This window comes from Megalobrama amblycephala, linkage group LG14 (genome assembly GCF_018812025.1).
Source record: "Megalobrama amblycephala isolate DHTTF-2021 linkage group LG14, ASM1881202v1, whole genome shotgun sequence".
NCBI classification, from domain to species: Eukaryota; Metazoa; Chordata; class Actinopteri; order Cypriniformes; family Xenocyprididae; genus Megalobrama; species Megalobrama amblycephala.
Window position 1 is genome coordinate 51597774 of NC_063057.1, and position 18345 is coordinate 51616118.

The 18345-nt window shown below is 35.5% G+C and overlaps 1 protein-coding gene across 3 annotated transcripts in view; it reads right to left on the reverse strand.

The window, feature by feature from the left end:
* Nucleotides 1-18345, reverse strand: part of tbc1d22a (TBC1 domain family, member 22a) — a 191858-nt gene that overhangs the window by 131057 nt on the left and 42456 nt on the right. The window contains exons 6-9 of one of the 3 annotated variants that reach the window (XM_048154976.1): nucleotides 15162-15290; nucleotides 10175-10237; nucleotides 9768-9833; nucleotides 1359-1473 (exon numbers count right to left, since the gene is read on the reverse strand). In XM_048154976.1, the coding sequence (XP_048010933.1) occupies nucleotides 1359-1473; nucleotides 9768-9833; nucleotides 10175-10237; nucleotides 15162-15290 (373 nt within the window). The remainder of the gene's footprint in view (nucleotides 1-1358; nucleotides 1474-9767; nucleotides 9834-10174; nucleotides 10238-15161; nucleotides 15291-18345) is intronic. The other 2 variants (XM_048154978.1, XM_048154977.1) reach the window with 2 other exon arrangements.

The window sequence follows — 18345 nt, forward strand, 5'->3', positions numbered from 1 at the left end:
CGAACGAGGACCAACTTCAGCCAACGGTGCGGAACACACTGAGAAAATGCAATCGCCCAATGAACAAAAACTGCCCGATGGCTTGGTGTGTTCCTGCCTTTATATGATCAGATATTATATTAACAAATTGAATTTAGGCTTTTATTTTTCATTATTGATCAACACATACATAGAGCACATCAAATATGTTCAAGATCAAATGCGCTTGCTTGACTAACCATATAAAGGGATTAAACCACTCCATTCATATAGATTACTTTTACAATGTTGTTTTCTACTTCTAATGCATGATCATTTTGGTTGCATGGACTTTCAATGGAGGGACAGAAATCTCTCAGGCTCAATTGAAAATAATTTAGAAGAAAAAGAATGACAGTCTAATGATTTTGGAATGATGTGATGGTGAGTATATGATGGGTTTTTGTGAACTAACACTTTAATGTTAAATCTTTATATGTACATTCTGAAAACCACACAAATAACTGCATTAATAAAAAACTCAGAATGCAATTCATGAAGCGGCATTTACATTGACAGTGATTTGCTGTGACAAAGCAACCAGAAGTCACTCATTCTCAAGTCTGAGATTTGCTGTGACATGGGCAACTGCGACTGCTGGCAACAAAGTTGAGCAGAAATGTATGCAAATGTGTAGTGATGCGATATAACCTTTCTCTTTCAGATCAACTACTGTCACGCAAAGCATTTGTGTACTCGTGTAGAGTATGTTTCTGGCCTAAAGGACAAATTGGACCAAACTTGTAAAAACAAAATGGGGGCTTTGATTCCTCGAGGATCAGACAAGGTCAAATGACCCAGAAAAAATGTATCCCCATGGATGCCAACAACTGTAGAGCCTGGGGAAAAGATCCTCATCCTCCATCCGTTGAGTGCATCAATTGAGCAGAGCCTTTCTCATTGCAAGGTTCAGGTTATTACTGTCCCATAAGTCCATTGGAAGGGTCCCTCTGGGCCCTTCAGAATCATTAGTCTGGACAGCCAGTTTAGTCTACTAGAAATCAAGCACTTAAAGGTTTAAAGCTCAAGAAAAAGAAAAACGTTGGGAACAACCACAACAATTGAATCTGACTAAGAAACTGAATATCCTTGGGAGAGCTTAAAGGTGCAGGTTATGAGAAATATTATGAAATGTGATTGAGAAATGACATTAAAATTCATGCCACCAAGCATATCTCAGTTGGTATAACACCCACGCTGGCTTAACACCAAAAGTGAAGAACAGAAAAACTAGTGAGTTTACACAGCTGTGCTGTTTTAGGAGTCTGCCAGGGACCTATACATAATTACGAGACTTTTTTATATACATATATCATATTGCAAAAGGGTTACTGACTTACCGATATACTCGAAAACATAAACAACAAAGAAGGGCGTGACAAGGTCATTGATTCCTTGAACGTAGCCACTTGCTGGATGCCGTATCGCCCAGATGAACAGAATTCGCTCAAAGATCTAGAAAAAAAGTAGCACAAAAAGAAGATATCAGAATATACGTTCTACTTTTATATGCAATTAGCAGATACACTGAATCATGCAATACAACATGAAAATTGTTAGTAGCAGAATTTGAATGTACAAGGTCACTCAAACGGTTTTAATTAGAGACACAGTGGGATCAGCCACCCCCAGCCAGCAATCAATTAAGAAAATCAATTAAGCCTTCTGAGCTTTTTAATCATTAACATCACAACATTGAATGGCGCAGACAGCAAGGTGAGAAATTAGAAGTAGCTGTGTGCATATTTATTATTAGATGGCGTTCTCTCTCTCTCTCTCTTTGTATGAGGCTTAGGGATACGCTTTCACCCAAAGTATACTTCAGTTCTGACACAAACAGTCTTCAAGTGGAAACGGAAATAAGGGATTTATGATTTCCACATTTATTAATAAAACGGTTGTATTTGCAAGTGGGCAAACACAAAATTCTAGACGATACCAGAGTCGTGACCTTGGAAGGAGCATGTCGATGTAAAACATGGCAGCTAGAGTTGTCAAAAGTACCAACTTCGGTACCTAATCAGTACTGAAATTTTGAAAATGTGACACTTTGAGTGCTGTTGAGCAGATTCGTAAACACCTCTGATTGGCCATTGTGTTGACGGCTCATCGGATATGTCTGTGATTGGCTACAATGATAAACGCTGTAAAAACTTTGTAAATAGTCATCAATGAAGCACAAGGGAGCATTTTGAAAGCAGGCGTCTATCGTGGACCGCTCTGGCTTTTAAAATGCTTTCAAATTCAAACACTTCCGTGTGCTTTCAAACACTGCCATGCGTTGATCATTGTAGCCAATCATCGCGTCATCACAAGCATTTTACGAAAGCTCAACAGTGCTCAAAGCGTCATATTTTTATGGGTTTTTGAGGCCGGTGTTTCTATCATGTCTCACACACACTCTCTTTCGTTTTATTCAAACACAGCTGGCGCCATCTGGCCTCATTTCAAAATGTATTTACTGTAAAATGAAACCAGAAGATTTCGATATGAATAGTAGGCATACATTAATACTATTGAACTGTTTGTGTTGTTATATCATCATAAACAGGTTTGTCTCGACATTATTAACGCTGCCTTCAAGTGCTTTCGGAAATGTGATAATTCCCACTTCTGAAGTCGTGATTATGAGCTCAATTTTGAAATGTGTGGGAACTCATATTTATGTGTTGGATTGTCAAAACTTTGTAAATAGCCATCAATGAAGCTCTTCACCAAGCGCTTATTGATAGATACACAAGGGAGCATTTTGAATGCGGGCGTCTATCGTGGACCGCTCTGGCTTTCAAATTCAAACACTTCCGTGTGCTTTCAAACACTGCCATGCGTTGACCATTGTAGCCAATCGCAGACACATCCGATGAGCATGTCATCACAATGGCCAATCAGAGGTGTTTACGAATACGCTCAACAGCGCTCAAAGCGTCATATTTTTATGGGTTTTTGAGGCCGGTGTTTCTATCAAGTCTCTCGTATTAAACCTTGAACACACTCTCTTTCGTTTTATTCAAACACAGCTGGCGCCATCTTGGGCCTCAGTTATCAAATGTATTTACTGTAAAATGAAACCGGAAGATTTCAATATGAATAGTAGGCATACGTTAATACTATTGAACTGTTTGGGCCCTATAATACACCCGGCACAATGCGACGCAAGGCGCAGCGCAAGTGTGTTTGCTAGTTTGCGTCCGGCGCCGTTCGCATTTTCCCGTTCAGCGCCACGTCCTTAAATTAGTAAATGCATTTGCGCCAGTTAGTGCGCCCATGGCGTGCTGGTCTAAAAAAAAGGTGTGTTCAGGCGCATTGCCGGCGCATTGCTATTTTAAGGAACTGAAAATAGACCATAGACCAACTCAAACCTGGTCTAAAGTCTAAAGTCAATGGCGCAATATTTTTTTGGTTAGGTAGAAACTGCGCCTCTGGGCGTGTCCACAGTGCGCGTTGACTTTGCTTATTACACACAGGGATGCGCATCACACAAACATGCCAAATATTAAAAACAAAAGGATTACAGTGTAAAAGAATATTATTGTGTAGGCTACATAAATATAAAAATGTAATGATGAATAGTTATTGCGTGTATTAGAAATGGCTACCTATTTTCAATTCAGCCTATTACTACTTATAATGATGAACGAAATTGGCTAATTAATTGAACAATCGTGCCAATACACACACATATATATTAACTGACTCATCGCGCGGAGCTATTTGAAAGCCTGCATCCAACGCAGACGACTGAAAGATTGACTGGCCACTTAACAGGTAATTTCAGCAAAACATCACTCGTTGAACTCCTCAGTTGAATCGGTGTGTTCAGCTTTTCCGCCAACAAATTCCACCATGTAAATATCAATCCGCCATGGCGCGAGCGCATCTCACTCTTAAAGGGAATGGGAGATGACACTCTGATTGGTTTATTGAACGTTACGCCCATTACTCATTAAGAGAATAGGGACAACCCATTTCAAAAATGCGCCCCGGTGCACGGGCCGTTTATCCGTCGTTAAAATAGCAAAGGTGGATTTGGACACGCCCTGAGTGCAGCTGCGCCGTGCGCTTTACACTTTGCGTTTAGATCGTTAAAATAGGGCCCAGGGATGCGCATCACACAAACATGCCAAATATTAAAAACAAAAGGATTACAGTGTAAAAGAATATTATTGTGTAGGCTACATAAATATAAAAATGTAATGATGAATAGCCATTGCGTGTATTAGAATTCAGATCGGTTTCTTCGCTTGAAAAGCGCTCAGCTTTTCCGCCAACAAATTCCGCCATGTAAATAGCAATCCTCCATGGCGCGAGCGCATCTGGCTCTTAAAGGGAATGGGAGATGACACTCTGATTGGTTTATTGAACGTTACGCCCATTACTCATTAACAGAATAGGGACAACCCATTTCAAAAACCCATTTTAACACGGACCGTTTTTCCGTCGTTAAAGTAGCAAAAGTGGATTTGGACACGCCCTGAGTGCACCTGCGCCGTGCGCTTTACACTTTGCGTTTAGATCATTAAAATAGGGCCCTTTGTGTTGTTATATCATCATAAACAGGTTTGTCTCGACATTATTAATGCTGCCTTCAAGTGCTTTCGTAAATGAGATAATTCCCACTTCTGAAGGCGTGATTATGAGCTCAATTTCGAAATGTGTGGGAACTCGTATTTATGTGTTGGATTGTGTGGAAATTCGTATTAATAATAATTCCGAGAGCATGTGAAGGCAGCATTATTAGGTGAAAATCTGTAATAACTGATTGGCAAATTACCCTGAAATGCACATCTTGTTTGGACTTGTTTGTTCGTCTAGGCTTAAACCTGCTTGCTAGGAACTGTTTTTGTTTGTGGAAGCCTTTTGTTTAATGAGCTAATAAAATATTACAATATTTTGTGCCTAATTATTTACTTATGTGGCATGTAGCTGTGTAATAAGTGGGATCATGTATATCCAGCTGGTAATCGCAATACAATTTATCACCCTGTCTGGGTTTATTTTTGAGATAACAACCAGCTGGATGTACATTATCAATTAAACATCAAAAACATTTTTATTTTTAGCAAACATGTGAAAATTGTCCTTGCTGTTGTGAAAACCTGAGCTCCAAAAATGTACACTATTGTAACACAATAATCAATGTACATGAGTACATGGTTCAGTGTTTTAAGGAAAGTGTGTATTCATAGCTTGCAACACACTAGCACATAACTTTTTCTTCTTTAAAAAAACATTGTGCAATGTTAATGTCTGTTATTTTGTATTGTCATTTTCATCAACAGTATGTTTCAGTTTAATAGTTTCATCTTGATACATTCCACATTCTGTTTTTTTATCAGTAATTTGAGTAAAAGATGTGATTCAGGAGCATATCCTACTTGGTAAAATCATGTTCATTTTTAAAATAAATTTATGAATAAACATTGTCTGAGTTTTGAGTAACTTCAGCTCTGTAACTTGTTTTTAAGTTGATCTTTTTGACAGTAAAAACCAAGAACTTTTGTGGGACTCGCGTTCCTTTCTTTGGAGGCAATACCTTAATTCAAAGTGATGGTGACGTTTTTTTTTGTGTGTGTTTTCGTCTCACCTTGCTGTCAACACAATGGAAAGAAGCATGAAGTTTGACTTAAATCAAGAGGGAAAATAGAAGTCTCTTTCTCTTCTCTCCTCTCTGACGCATGCAACTGACATCTCCCGCGCTCCTTTCAGAGCGTAATGTATCTGTCATCCCCAAATAAACTCATCTCTCACATTGAGCCCTAAACAATAAATGTGTACAAGGCAGCTCACGCTCGTTTTTTCCGGATTCTGTCGATCAAATGGTGCGGCTTTCTCATCTGCGTTCTTTTCTCTGATCAAAGCTCCATTTATCAAAGACTTTAGACTGATAATGTGAGTTTCTCCACATAGCTGACATCTCATGCCTCTTTTCTCTCTCAAACCCTCCCACCCTGTCTCTTCTCCTCGAGGTAGTCATGGCAAGATCTCCTCCAAAAGCCCATTACATAGTGGAAATTAGACACTAAACCGGGCAGCAGAAATCAATGGGTGAGCTGGAATGTACTAAAGCGCCTGAAGCGAATATATTATCCATTTATTTGGTTAGGAGACATCCATACTCCAAACACTGCTTGTTTTTGATACTCCTTTTAAATGCGAAATAATTTTTTGAAAGGCAGCAGGGGAAAAGGAGAAGGAATCTTGCTCAGGGCCAAGATGCATCAACAGACTCGTGTTTGCGATGAAAATTCATGTCTAGAAAGCCCATCACACTAAATATAATTTGTTGAATATGAAATTACAAGGCTGCGTTGGGTCTAGTTAAGCGGGACTCCGGCAGCAGGCCTACAAAAATGCTCACCCAGCATAAGCAGAGATGTTCACCACACTAGAGCAGTAAACAAACCGAAGGTCACAACCTCAGCCAATCACAGGACATAATTCATGTCGAGAATGTGTGAATTCCCTATCCTCAGTTCTTGGAGATCTGTTCTGGCTTTTTTTTTTTTTTTTTTTTTTCTTTCTTAATCTTTTAATATGAGAAGAATCACCATTCACATGTCTGATTTGATATGTGGTCTAAAAAGAAGAAAAATTGGCCAAAAAAAAAAAAAAAAACATAAATTAGGAAAAATCTAAAAGAAATAAAAATGTACATACATATGAATCATGTATTATATACATTCTGATATTTTTTCTTTTTTTTTTGTTTCTAAATATTTGTGAGGTGGGACTAGGGCTGGGCGATAAACGATATATTGAAATCATAATAACATTTACGTCAATAACGATGATAAACTCAGGACATTTTTAATCGATATGGATTAATCTAACAGCCTATCACACAACAGAAATAAACGTGACAACAGCAAGTCAGTGCATGTTGCTAATAACTGATTTAATATTATACGTTAAATAAACGTTCGGTTTAACTTTAAGAAATGATGACAGAAATATATCCTACTGTATACTAAAATGCACTTCTCAAAGTAATAATAATAATTCTAAGGAATATCATACAACCAAGATATTTTTTCAACCATGTTTTAAAGGGATAGTTCACCCAAAAATTAAAATTTGATGTTTATACGCGCGAGAGATCACTTCCGCCGCTTGCGCAAAGTACGCCAGAGCGCGTACGCACCTCACGCATCGGATGCCGTGCTCGCGCTCAAGGCAGTTGGACATAGTGGTGTATTAGAGGTAAAAAATGATATAAATACTGTTCAGTTTCTCTCACAAACCGATCGTTTCGTGTCTTAGGACATTAATGTGTCGTCGCGAGCCGCAGGGTTTAATTTGGATTTGTCTGTGCATGTTTTTTTTACTCTCATAGATTTTGTTACCATTGAAATGCATTATACGACTGAAAGACCGCAACGGTTGGAGTTAAAAATCATCATTTGTGTTCTACTGAAGAAACAAAGTCACCTACATCTTGGATGCCCTGGGGGTAAACAGATAAACATTAACTTTTCATTTTTGGGTGAACTATCCCTTTAAATGTATACAGTTCTGTTGTGCAGAAAATGCAGTGTTTTGTTGTAAATTAATTGTTATATTTTCATTTGATTCCATTTTAAAAGCCTGATTACATTGTTAAAGTTTAAATACATTTGTATTAAATCATTAAACACAGAATGCCTCTCAAAAAAAATAAAATAAAATGGAAAACAGAATTTAGGGGAAAATAAAATGGATTTCATGGATAAAATGTAGATACTTGTGGAGTGTAATTGTAAAAAACAAGTGTACAAGTTATATTCATTCTCAAAGTCTAATAGATATGTAGAAACCATTAATGGTAAATGAATATTGTGATAAATATTGCTATTGTATGATATGGAAAAAAAATATATGTGATAATATTTGTTGGCCATATCACCCAGCCCTAGGTGAATAAACCACTTTTGTGAGGAAATGGCTTATTTAATGAATCGACAACCCATCGGCTAATCTTCAACATGTTTGCTATTAAACATTAGTTTTTCATTTGATATATTTTTAGAGTTTACACCGAGTTTATAGAAAAAAAAAAAAATGCTGGTTTTTTTTTGTTGTTTTTTGTTTTGTTTTTTAAGAGAAGTCAATTGCGCAACAAGTATGATTCAGTTTACGGCACTTCTCATTCATTTCTATGGTATCCACAAACTATGACTGACTGTCACACAACTGTGAAAGAAAATCAATGATGTCAAGGCTGTAATGTGATTGGTTATCAAGGAACATGTGATTCAAGTTAGCCATCTACATCTCTCCAATGATAGAGCCACAGATCCTCGTTGCCCATCCCTGGTTTAGATGAAGGTGTATGCTAAAAAAGGTTCTGCTCAGTTAAAGCAAAGCAGCTCAGGGTTTGGAACAGAACATTGTTCCCACACTTCCTTTTACATGCTTGTACATTTTGACTGAACAGTGCATTTGGGACAGCGGTATGTTTGACGGCAAGTGTGTTCGCTTATTGAAATTTGTTAGTACATGCCTCAAAGACACAGACAACATTAGAAGACATTTGCATGCTATCATGTGACACAAATACAGTGATAGCATTTCAAAGCCAACATGCAACCTACAACAAGTTGACGGAACATGACCTGCAGCTCCTACTCAACATGATCGAACTTAGTTCAAAGGATCAGTTCTAAAAATAAAAATTATTTACTCATCTCATTTCAAACCTGTATGACCTGTATTCTCCAAGAAATACAGAAGGAAATGTTGTACTGGTTGCTGTGGCTTATGCAGTTATAATGAAATGGGACTAAAGTTTTCAAAGCTTCAAAATGGATGCAAAAGCATTATAAGTGGTCCAAAGTAATTGCACACAATATTTTATGTATTCTGAAGATTGTACATATATTTGTACGAGGAAATTGAGATGAGTTCATTATGATTTTGATGCATTAGATATTTTAATAAAAATTAAGCGTTTTCAAAAAAAATAAAATCTAATCATGATTCTCATTATGTGTGGACTTTTTTTGTAATTAAAATCAGCATAAATGTAAACTGTATGACAAACACTACAATATGTATACTCATTTAATGAGAAATTTAAAATATGCATTTTTTGCATTATTGTTAGAATTTGTCCTTGATTGTCATGTCTCAAAAAAATAAAATAAATAAATAGTATATATATATATATATATATATATGTGTATATATATATATATATATACTATTTATTTATTTTATTTTTTTGAGACATGACAATCAAGGACAAATTCTAACAATAATGCAAAAAATGCATATTTTAAATTTCTCATATATATATGTGTGTGTATATATATATATATATATATATATATATATATATATATATATATATATATATATATATATATATATATATATATATTACTTATTATTTACAATTTAAATACTATTAAATTAAATTTTTTCCCAACTTGGGTATATGTGATTAAGACTACCAGTAAATACCAACTTAGATTTTTATTCTGTTCTTCCACACACATCAATGTTATATATTGATCACTTTTATGATACTTCAATAGTGCATCCTTTTTGAAACTTGAAAGCTTTTCATTCTAAATGTACGGAAAACGCTGACCACCACAGTGTCTTGTGTTTAACGGAAGAAATACAATCATGCGTTTGCAATGAGATAAGGATGACAGAATGCTCATTCTGAGGTGAATAGTTTCATTACGATGCTTTTTGTGGCTGGGTGTGATTTTGTGAGGGTGAACGAGTCAAGTTGAGTAAAATGGGTGGTGCAAACATCTCACCTCTTGCACAGAAGCTTGTTGAAAGAGAGGTATAAGAGGATTAGTTCTCGGTATGTCAATGTGAATCTGCAGGGAAGAGACACAAAAAGAGGAGGCACAAGCAAGTTAGGACAGAACGGACTAGCGAGAAAGCTCGGAGAGAAACGGGTATGGCCGTTTGAGGCTGCACCTGAGAAGAAACTCACTGAATTCCACTTCCTGTGTTCTGGATTCTACTTCCTATGTACCTTAACGCAAGATTTCCGAACAAAATAATTTGAGATCGAGACTCAGCTGGCTGACCAGACAGACAGTTTGACAGACAGACAGACAGACAGATGGATGATGATGATTGAGTGACATGCTTTTGGGTGACTGGTGGACAGAAGCATGTGGCGTGACTCAGTGCGGTCCATCAGTCTTCTTACCTCGGTCACCTTGGGCTGCAGAACTAAACTTTCCGGACTCATCCGGGGAATATCTATGTGAATCTGATGGTTCAGAAAACACACACACACACACATACACATATATACAAAATGTTGATGTCAAGAACATACAGAGTTATGGAACTGAGAGATGACAAACACACACAAATACACAAGTATAATCATTGTTTGTTTTTGTTTTTTGCATTTGATATTTTCATGATAATTAAGCACTTTACAACCCAATTCTTCACAGAGGTAATTCTCATTAATTCTGGATTTTTTTTTTTTTTTTAATCTGCATAAATTTAAGGCAGTACAAACACTAAATGATGCGTTTAAAATATTATTTCTTTTAAAAAAAAAACATTGTTTTGCATTATTATAATGAGAAATTATCCTTTTACTAATGTCTCAAAAATATTGTTAAATAAAAACAAATATTTTCCATTTTATTTATGTAAAATATATTTGAGATTAACTAAAATGCTTCACAATTTAATTATTTATTTATTTTTTAACACAATTTTCCTGACTTGGGGATTTGTTATTAACTGTCATGAAAATGTCACAACACCAAAAAAAAAAAAGCCTTATAGGGTTAGTTCACCCAAAAATGAAAGTTCTGTCATTTATTACTCACCCTCATGTCGTTTCACACCTGTAAGACCTTCGTTCATCTTTGGAACACAAATTAAGATATTTTTTATAAAATCTGATGGCTCGTGATTGTGCATTGACAGCAAGTTAATTAACACTTTCAGATGCCCAGAAAGCTACTAAAGACATATTTAAAACAGTTCATGTGACTACAGTGGTTCAACCTTAATGTTATGAAGCAACGAGAATACTTTTTGTGCACCAAAAAAACGAAATAACGACTTTATTCAACAATATCTAGTGATGGGCGATTTCAAAACACTGCTTCATGAAGCTTTGAAGCTTTACGAATCTTTTGTTTCGAATCAGTGGTTCGGAGAGTGAATCAAACTGCCAAAGTCACCCCCACCCCACCCCCAGTGGTGAACCATTGGAATTTTGAAACACTTATGACATAACGAAGCCTCGTTTACTGAAATCACGTGACTTTGGCAATTTGATACGCGCTCCGAACCACTGATTCGAAACAAAAAATTCGTAAAGCTTCGAAGTTTCATGAAGCAGTGTTTTGAGATCACCTTTCACTAGTTATTGTTGAATAAAGTCGTTATTTAGTTTTTTTGGCGCACAAAAAGTATTATCGTTGCTTCATAAAATTAAGGTTAAACCATTCACATGAACTGTTTTAAATACCTCTTTAGTATAGGGATGCACCGATATGATTTTTTGGGGCCGATACCGATTTTAACAAACAATTATTGGCCAATACCGATATTTGTCACTTCCTCTCTTATGTGAAATTGTCATCAAAATAGATAGTATTTTGATCATGTTTTAAATAAGCAAATTCAAAACACCTGCATTAAAATATACTAGCAGGTTTATTGCTACATCAAATAATTTTTAATGAACATGGATTTGATCCATTTAACATCCAGCAGGCCTACATAAATACAACAGAACAAAGATACACATGAAATAAACAGTGATTTTTAGGTAGGTTTAATAGTTACAGAAGGTACAGAAATAAAGTAAACAAATGTAAAATAACAATGCATATTATTCAATTAATCCTTCTTTATTGTAACAGACTTTATTGTGATTAATCTTCTAATTTGTTTTTGTATACATTTTAATATTTTTTGTAAGTTTAAATATGTATGAGATCTGCACTAACTCCTTTACTAAGGCGGGACTCTTATTTTGACGGGGTTTCTTGTCTAAGGAGCTATACGGGTAATGGAGCATGCAGTTCTTCAGAGATATTTTGCAGATTTAAAGTTTGTCAGTTTATTAAGCACCCCCCGAAAAGACATAAGATCTGTATGTGTTTGTTTACTATTAGTTGTTATAACTGTTTTGTGTAATTCGCTGTATGATGATGATGCAATGGAGAGAGAGAGAGTTTAACGCGCACTTCTTGTGCTCTGTATTGTTTAGCTTTTGTGGTGATTTTTTGGAGTGAAAATGGACGCAATAAAACTTCATTAAATATGAGTAACGTTTTGGTCATCGTTCGGATGGGGTCTGCTACACTTATGAAAGTTACAAACGTTATTTAGTCAAGAATAGTGTGCTATCTTTTGTTATTTGATTAGCATTAAAGCGTAGACAGCAGCGCTAGGATTATGCAACAGACATTATACAGCTCAGTGCCTTCAAGCAGTTAATTAATAAACCATCGGTTTGTTATATCGGGCTTTTCAGTCGATATGGTTGTAAATTGAGCAAAAATCAGGCGATACATTGGTGCATCCCTACTTTAGTAGCTTTCTGGGCATTGAAAGTGTTAATTGTCTTGCTGGCAATGGAGGCCTCACTGAGCCATCGGATTTCTTCAAAAATATCTTAATTTGTGTTCCGAAGATGAACGAAGGTCTTACGGGTGTGGAACGACATGAGGGTGAGTAATTAATGACAGAATTTTCATTTTTGGGTGAACTAACCCTTTAATGATCATAAAAAGCCACTAATTATTTCTTTTTTTAACATTTTAAAGTGAAATACAATACATTTTCTTAGCAGGCCTGTCAAAATCACCCAGATATAGATTGCGAGAGGTGTGAATCTCACATCGTCAGTGATCACTAGACATCAGTCTTAAATCAGGTAGACATTTATCAGATCAGAGTGACAGCAACAGTTTGATCTTCACATCCTCCTGCCAATTCACAGGAGCTTTAAACCTTCCTTGTCATCTTTTCCTCTTCAGCATCTAAATATCAAACACTATCTGCTGTTGGCATTTCTAAACACTCTGAGCTTCTAACATAACAGTGTTTTGGCAAAGCTAACATACTGCTGCTGCCAAGACCTCAATCAGTAGGTAAAACACAACCAAAAACCCTGACTATATTACATCAAACTCCTGGCACAACTAAATTGCTGGCTTTGAACTTAAACATTCTTCTATTTACAGCAAAATTAGCACTGGCTGTGCAGAGCTGTACAGGAAGTTAAAAGGAAATCACAGGAAGTTCTGAATAATCTCCAGAGTCTTTGATTCAGCTAATTATTGCCATCATCCTGCATAAAGTTCAGTTAGCAGCATTCTCCAGTACTGTAGGAGGCCTTTTCCATGAATAAGGAACAAAATGGGTCTCATTCACTAATAATTGCATGGACTTTTATGTATTTATATGCAGAAAAGAACTTCTCATGAAAAGCATTCTATTATGAGCGGCCACATTTTAGTAATTTGCATAAAACACCCCCACCCCCAGACCACTATCTCCATATAAGGGCTTCAGCATTTCTTCAGCACTTCAGTCTTTACAGCATTGCGTCACTCTCGTCAAACATATATACTATATAACATAACATAATAGTCGTGTTAAGAGGAAAAATAACTTCTTAACACAATTATAAGGCTACATAGTGTAAATGTTTTTTGCATAAGAGTGGTTTCATTTGTTTCCATTTTATTTATTTATTTATTGTAAATTTAGAATAAATTTTAGTACTAAAGTTTTTGGTAAATTTGTTCATAAGAATTGTTTGCATGCAGATTTCATGAAGAAATTTTTCTATGAAGCTTAGTGAATGAGACCTATTTTTACAAAATAGGGATTTTTTTTTTTTTTTTTTTTTTCCCAAAAAAAAAGGTCAGTGAAAAGATTAAATATTATATCAGCATTATCACTTTATAAATAACAAATCTATAAATGGGTCAATGACGTGACAGGTATTTTTTTTTTTTTGTCCAAAAGGCCTTAATAAAAAACAAAGATATGGCATCCAAACTACGTAAGGTAGTACAACTAGATCTTTTTTATTGAATCCAGAAGGTTTTAATTATATTTTGCTACAAATAAATGTATTTTGAAGATTTTGAAGTGTCAAAAGGTCATTCGGTTTAACTGTCCAAAGGCCAATACAGCCATTTCATTTGTGATTAAAACATCTTAAAATGTTAGTTAGTTAGTTAGTTAGTTAGTTAGTTAGTTAGTTAGTTAGTTATTTATTTATTTATTTATTTATTTATTTATTTTACACTGGCATGATTTCATAACATCATATATCAACATAGTGCAAAATGGTATTAAAATTATATGTAGATATTGCTTTGTTATGAGAAAGAATGTCCGGAAACATTAATTTCACTGATGTTATTCGAAGTAACCAATATAAAGGGACCATTTTGGATCAAATCATGCAGTCAATATCATGTGACAGGATGTGACATCATTCAGACACCTGCAAAGGACCACATGTTCATGAAGGAAAGTAACTAATTCTCTTTTAACTATTTGAAAAAAATTGTGTTTTCTCTTGCTCATACGCATGTCCCGAAACATCAGGTCATTCGGTACAACCGCTATAAAACATGGAAAATGTTGTAATATTTTAAAAACTTGTACTAAATATAAAATGTTTGATTGTCCTGTTGTTAGGTAACATTGTTTGAAAATATCGCCATTCGGTATAACCAAAATTGTCATTCGGTAAAACCGAAATTTTGGTTAAATTTTGGTTAAATGACTTTTTTGGTGACAAATTTTGTCCATCTTGTAAAAAAATGACAAAAGCAGTGTTAATTGATTCTAAAAACCACATAATCTCATTGATAAAACTTAATAAAACTTCAAAATTAATTATATTTCCATTATGTTTTTTAAAACATTATTCGTCAATGACCCAAATATACATTTTAGATTTCAACCACATTACCAATACAGTTTGATTGAAAGCTATTTTCATACAAAAAAAAAAAAAAAAATACACATTTACTGTGTTTAAAACTAGTTTGTTTTATTACTCTGTTAATTTATTTTATGTCAGATAGAAGATACTAGTTCATAGTTCTAACAAAAGTACAAAAATTGACTTATAAAAAGTCAAAGAACACAAATTTGTATCCCATCTAGATCTAAATATAGTTTTTTACCTGTCTGTATGTGTCCTGATGGTGTTCATCATTACGGGAATCATAGTACTGCTCAATAAAGCCGAAGTATTCCTGCCGCTTCCTCTGCAACGTGCTTTCCCTCCGCTCCGCATTGGCAGGCAGGTACCCCTGTAAATAGACGAGCAAATACAAAAAACAATGTTTACAGCGGCCCAGATGAGATACCTCTAAATCAATCCGATATAGATCTGCGCTCACTAACAAAATGTTTGTTTGCCTTTCTAGAAAAATAGCAGCTAATTTAAAATCAGAGCTCAGAAAAGTTAAGGTTTCCAAGAGTTTCGGGCCACTAAGTTGATATTAGTCACATTTAAAGTTACATTTCCTCTTATTACTGCCATAGCAAGAGAATGAGAACACAGCAGATGTTCAGGCCCAGAAAAGAAAGTCTCTTGATAAAGTAATTGATTGCACAAAAATCTACAAGCACAGAAATCCATTTATCACACAAGACGCTCCCCCATGTGGCTATTTTTTACTTCCACACTCAGACGAGTTCTGTGACAAGATGTATGTGTGCCAAGCAGCGCTCTTCTGTACGCTCCATTAGCATATGTATATGTAATTAAGTCTAACACATTATAAGTAATGTTCACATTATTAACAGACAACCATAGAGTTAAAAATGGTAGTTATTAAACTTGATGGGGTACATGGGAGTGTTTCTTCAGCTTATAGGCACGTTTGACCCTATGGACTTTTAGAAAACACTTGGCAGACTTGCTAGTTTATTTTCTTCCATTAACAACAGTGTGTATATGAACCACAATATTCAAAACCAACAAAATGTTATTTCCACCATATCTCAAGTTCTAATGACATTTTAAACATTTAATTTCCTTCTTATTTTTATAGCTTATGTAGTTCTGTATGCATACAATAAAATAAAATGATCACACTTTGTGCATGATTTAAGAAAACTAACAAAAATATTATTGGAAATGACAGGAAATTGTTAAAAGTTATATTTGCCTTGAATAACACACATCTTACATCTCATATTTAATCTCAGGCATGACAAAAAATTATCAGATAATGTGATTACTGGATAAAAACGTTTAAAATCAGAGACTGAATTCACAAATTCTAGGGATATCTTAATGCAACTTTTTATTGAAAGTTTTATTAATTTTCTGAAAAATGCCATACAGGTTTTCAGTTATCACAGGAACTCAAAAGGGTGTGGATAATGTAACAACAATCTTGAGAGGTCACTAGGCATGAGATGAAAATAACTATAAAAAAAAACCTAATGATGTTCCCTTACTGTCTAATAATAATGGGCACATGAAGGATGATAATGTAAAATGACCGTACTATTTTTTTTTTTCTCCATATGTACCCATATTTTATGTTTGTCCATCCGTCTTTTTTCCAAACTAACAATAAATATGGTGTTCACACACCTATTTCCAGAGGTCATGAGAATCTGTGTATCTCGTTTTGCACACTGAAAATGAATACAAATACTGACCAACTACGTTGAACAATGTGTTTAGTCTTAAAATTTGACAGTACTGGGTCAGGTTGGGTCACAAGGTCTTATTTATACTGTCTGGGTTTCGGCATCAGCGTAATGCATCTTCAGACCTTTACAAAAGTGCTAACTTCCAGAAATAAGTGCTCCTATTATATGTTATAGGTTCCTATTTTTGTTTTGCATGTTTCCTGCAATAGGTGTACATGCACCCTAGGTCAAAAAACTAGGGCTGTCAAAATTAACGTGTTAACGCAAATTAATTTTAACGGCACTGATTTTAACAACACGTGATTAATGCAGCACACATTTTCTGTTTGACCCGTGGCCTAGCCCGTAGTTGGAGAAATGGAGATGCAGCCATAGGGACCGTTCACATGTCGAGTCTAAATGCGAGGAAAGCACAGCCGCACCACATTCTCCTCCTTTCCAAAGAACTTGCGCTCCCGTGGTATCTGTTGTTGCTATGCAACCATGAGCTGCGCTCTCCACAACGACAAGGAAGTTTCAGCAAAGGATAACCCTAATTGATTTCTTTCTTACATTAGCTCTACTACTAGATATATTTATGGAGATGAGAAATAAAAACCCACCCTGTACAGCTATGATCAGCTGTTTGGCTGAGCTTTCGATGTTTTGTTACGGAAAAAAAGCAAAGATTACAGATAAAAATGTGTGATTAAGTTGCGATTAATCACGAGTTAAATCATAACAATCATGCGATTAATCGCGATTAAATATTTTAATCGATTGACAGCCCTACAAAAAACACTTACATTTTCTCATAATATACATTGCACATCACCTCATTTCTCAAAGAGTCTGAAAATGGTTCGTTCAAAGATTCAGTCTCTCTAAACCCCTCCTTTCTGAGAATTACTCTGCTCTGATTGGTCAGAAAGCCCAGTCTGTCATGATTGGTCTACCGCTTACAGCAGGTGTCGGAAACAAAACGCCCATTACTGTTCCTCAGCACTTCACACACAATGACATGAACGGTAATGATGCCGTCAGTTTTTCGATATCAATTCCAGCGCGAGTCCCCATCCTTTTGAAATGCATACAAAGTGGATTCGCAGCACAGAAAACAGAGTCTTCTCAACATGTTGACAACACGAACCAAACTAAAGTGTTTGAGGGCGGAAAAAGTTGGCATTGGCATTATCCAAATTTGTTACATGGGTATTTAACAATAAGTGAGACTGGAATTGCTGACAACTCATTTCGGCAGTTCAGAATCTTTTTTTTTTGTTGTTTGTCTGTTTGTTTGTTTGTTTGTTTTTTGTTTTGTTTTGTTTTGATTCATTTAGAACGGGTTAGTTCACCCCAAAATGAACATTTTGTCATTAATTACTCAGCCTCATGTTGTTCCACACCCATAAGACTTTCGTTCTTCTTCGGAAGACAAATTTTTTGATGACAGAATGCTGTCAGATTTCGTTCCATTGACTGCCTTTGCATCTACCACTTTGACGCTTCAAAAACTTCATAAAGAGATCGGAAAACTAATCGATATGAATTGAGTGGTTTAGTCCAAATTTTCTGAAGAGAATTAATCGCTTGTTATGACGAACAGATTTAATTTAGGCTTTTACTGGCATGTAAACATTGACCAATGAACATTAGCAGAAGCTCAACCAAACCTGCTACACGCGCAAGAACAAAAGAAGCTCAAACATGCTGCGT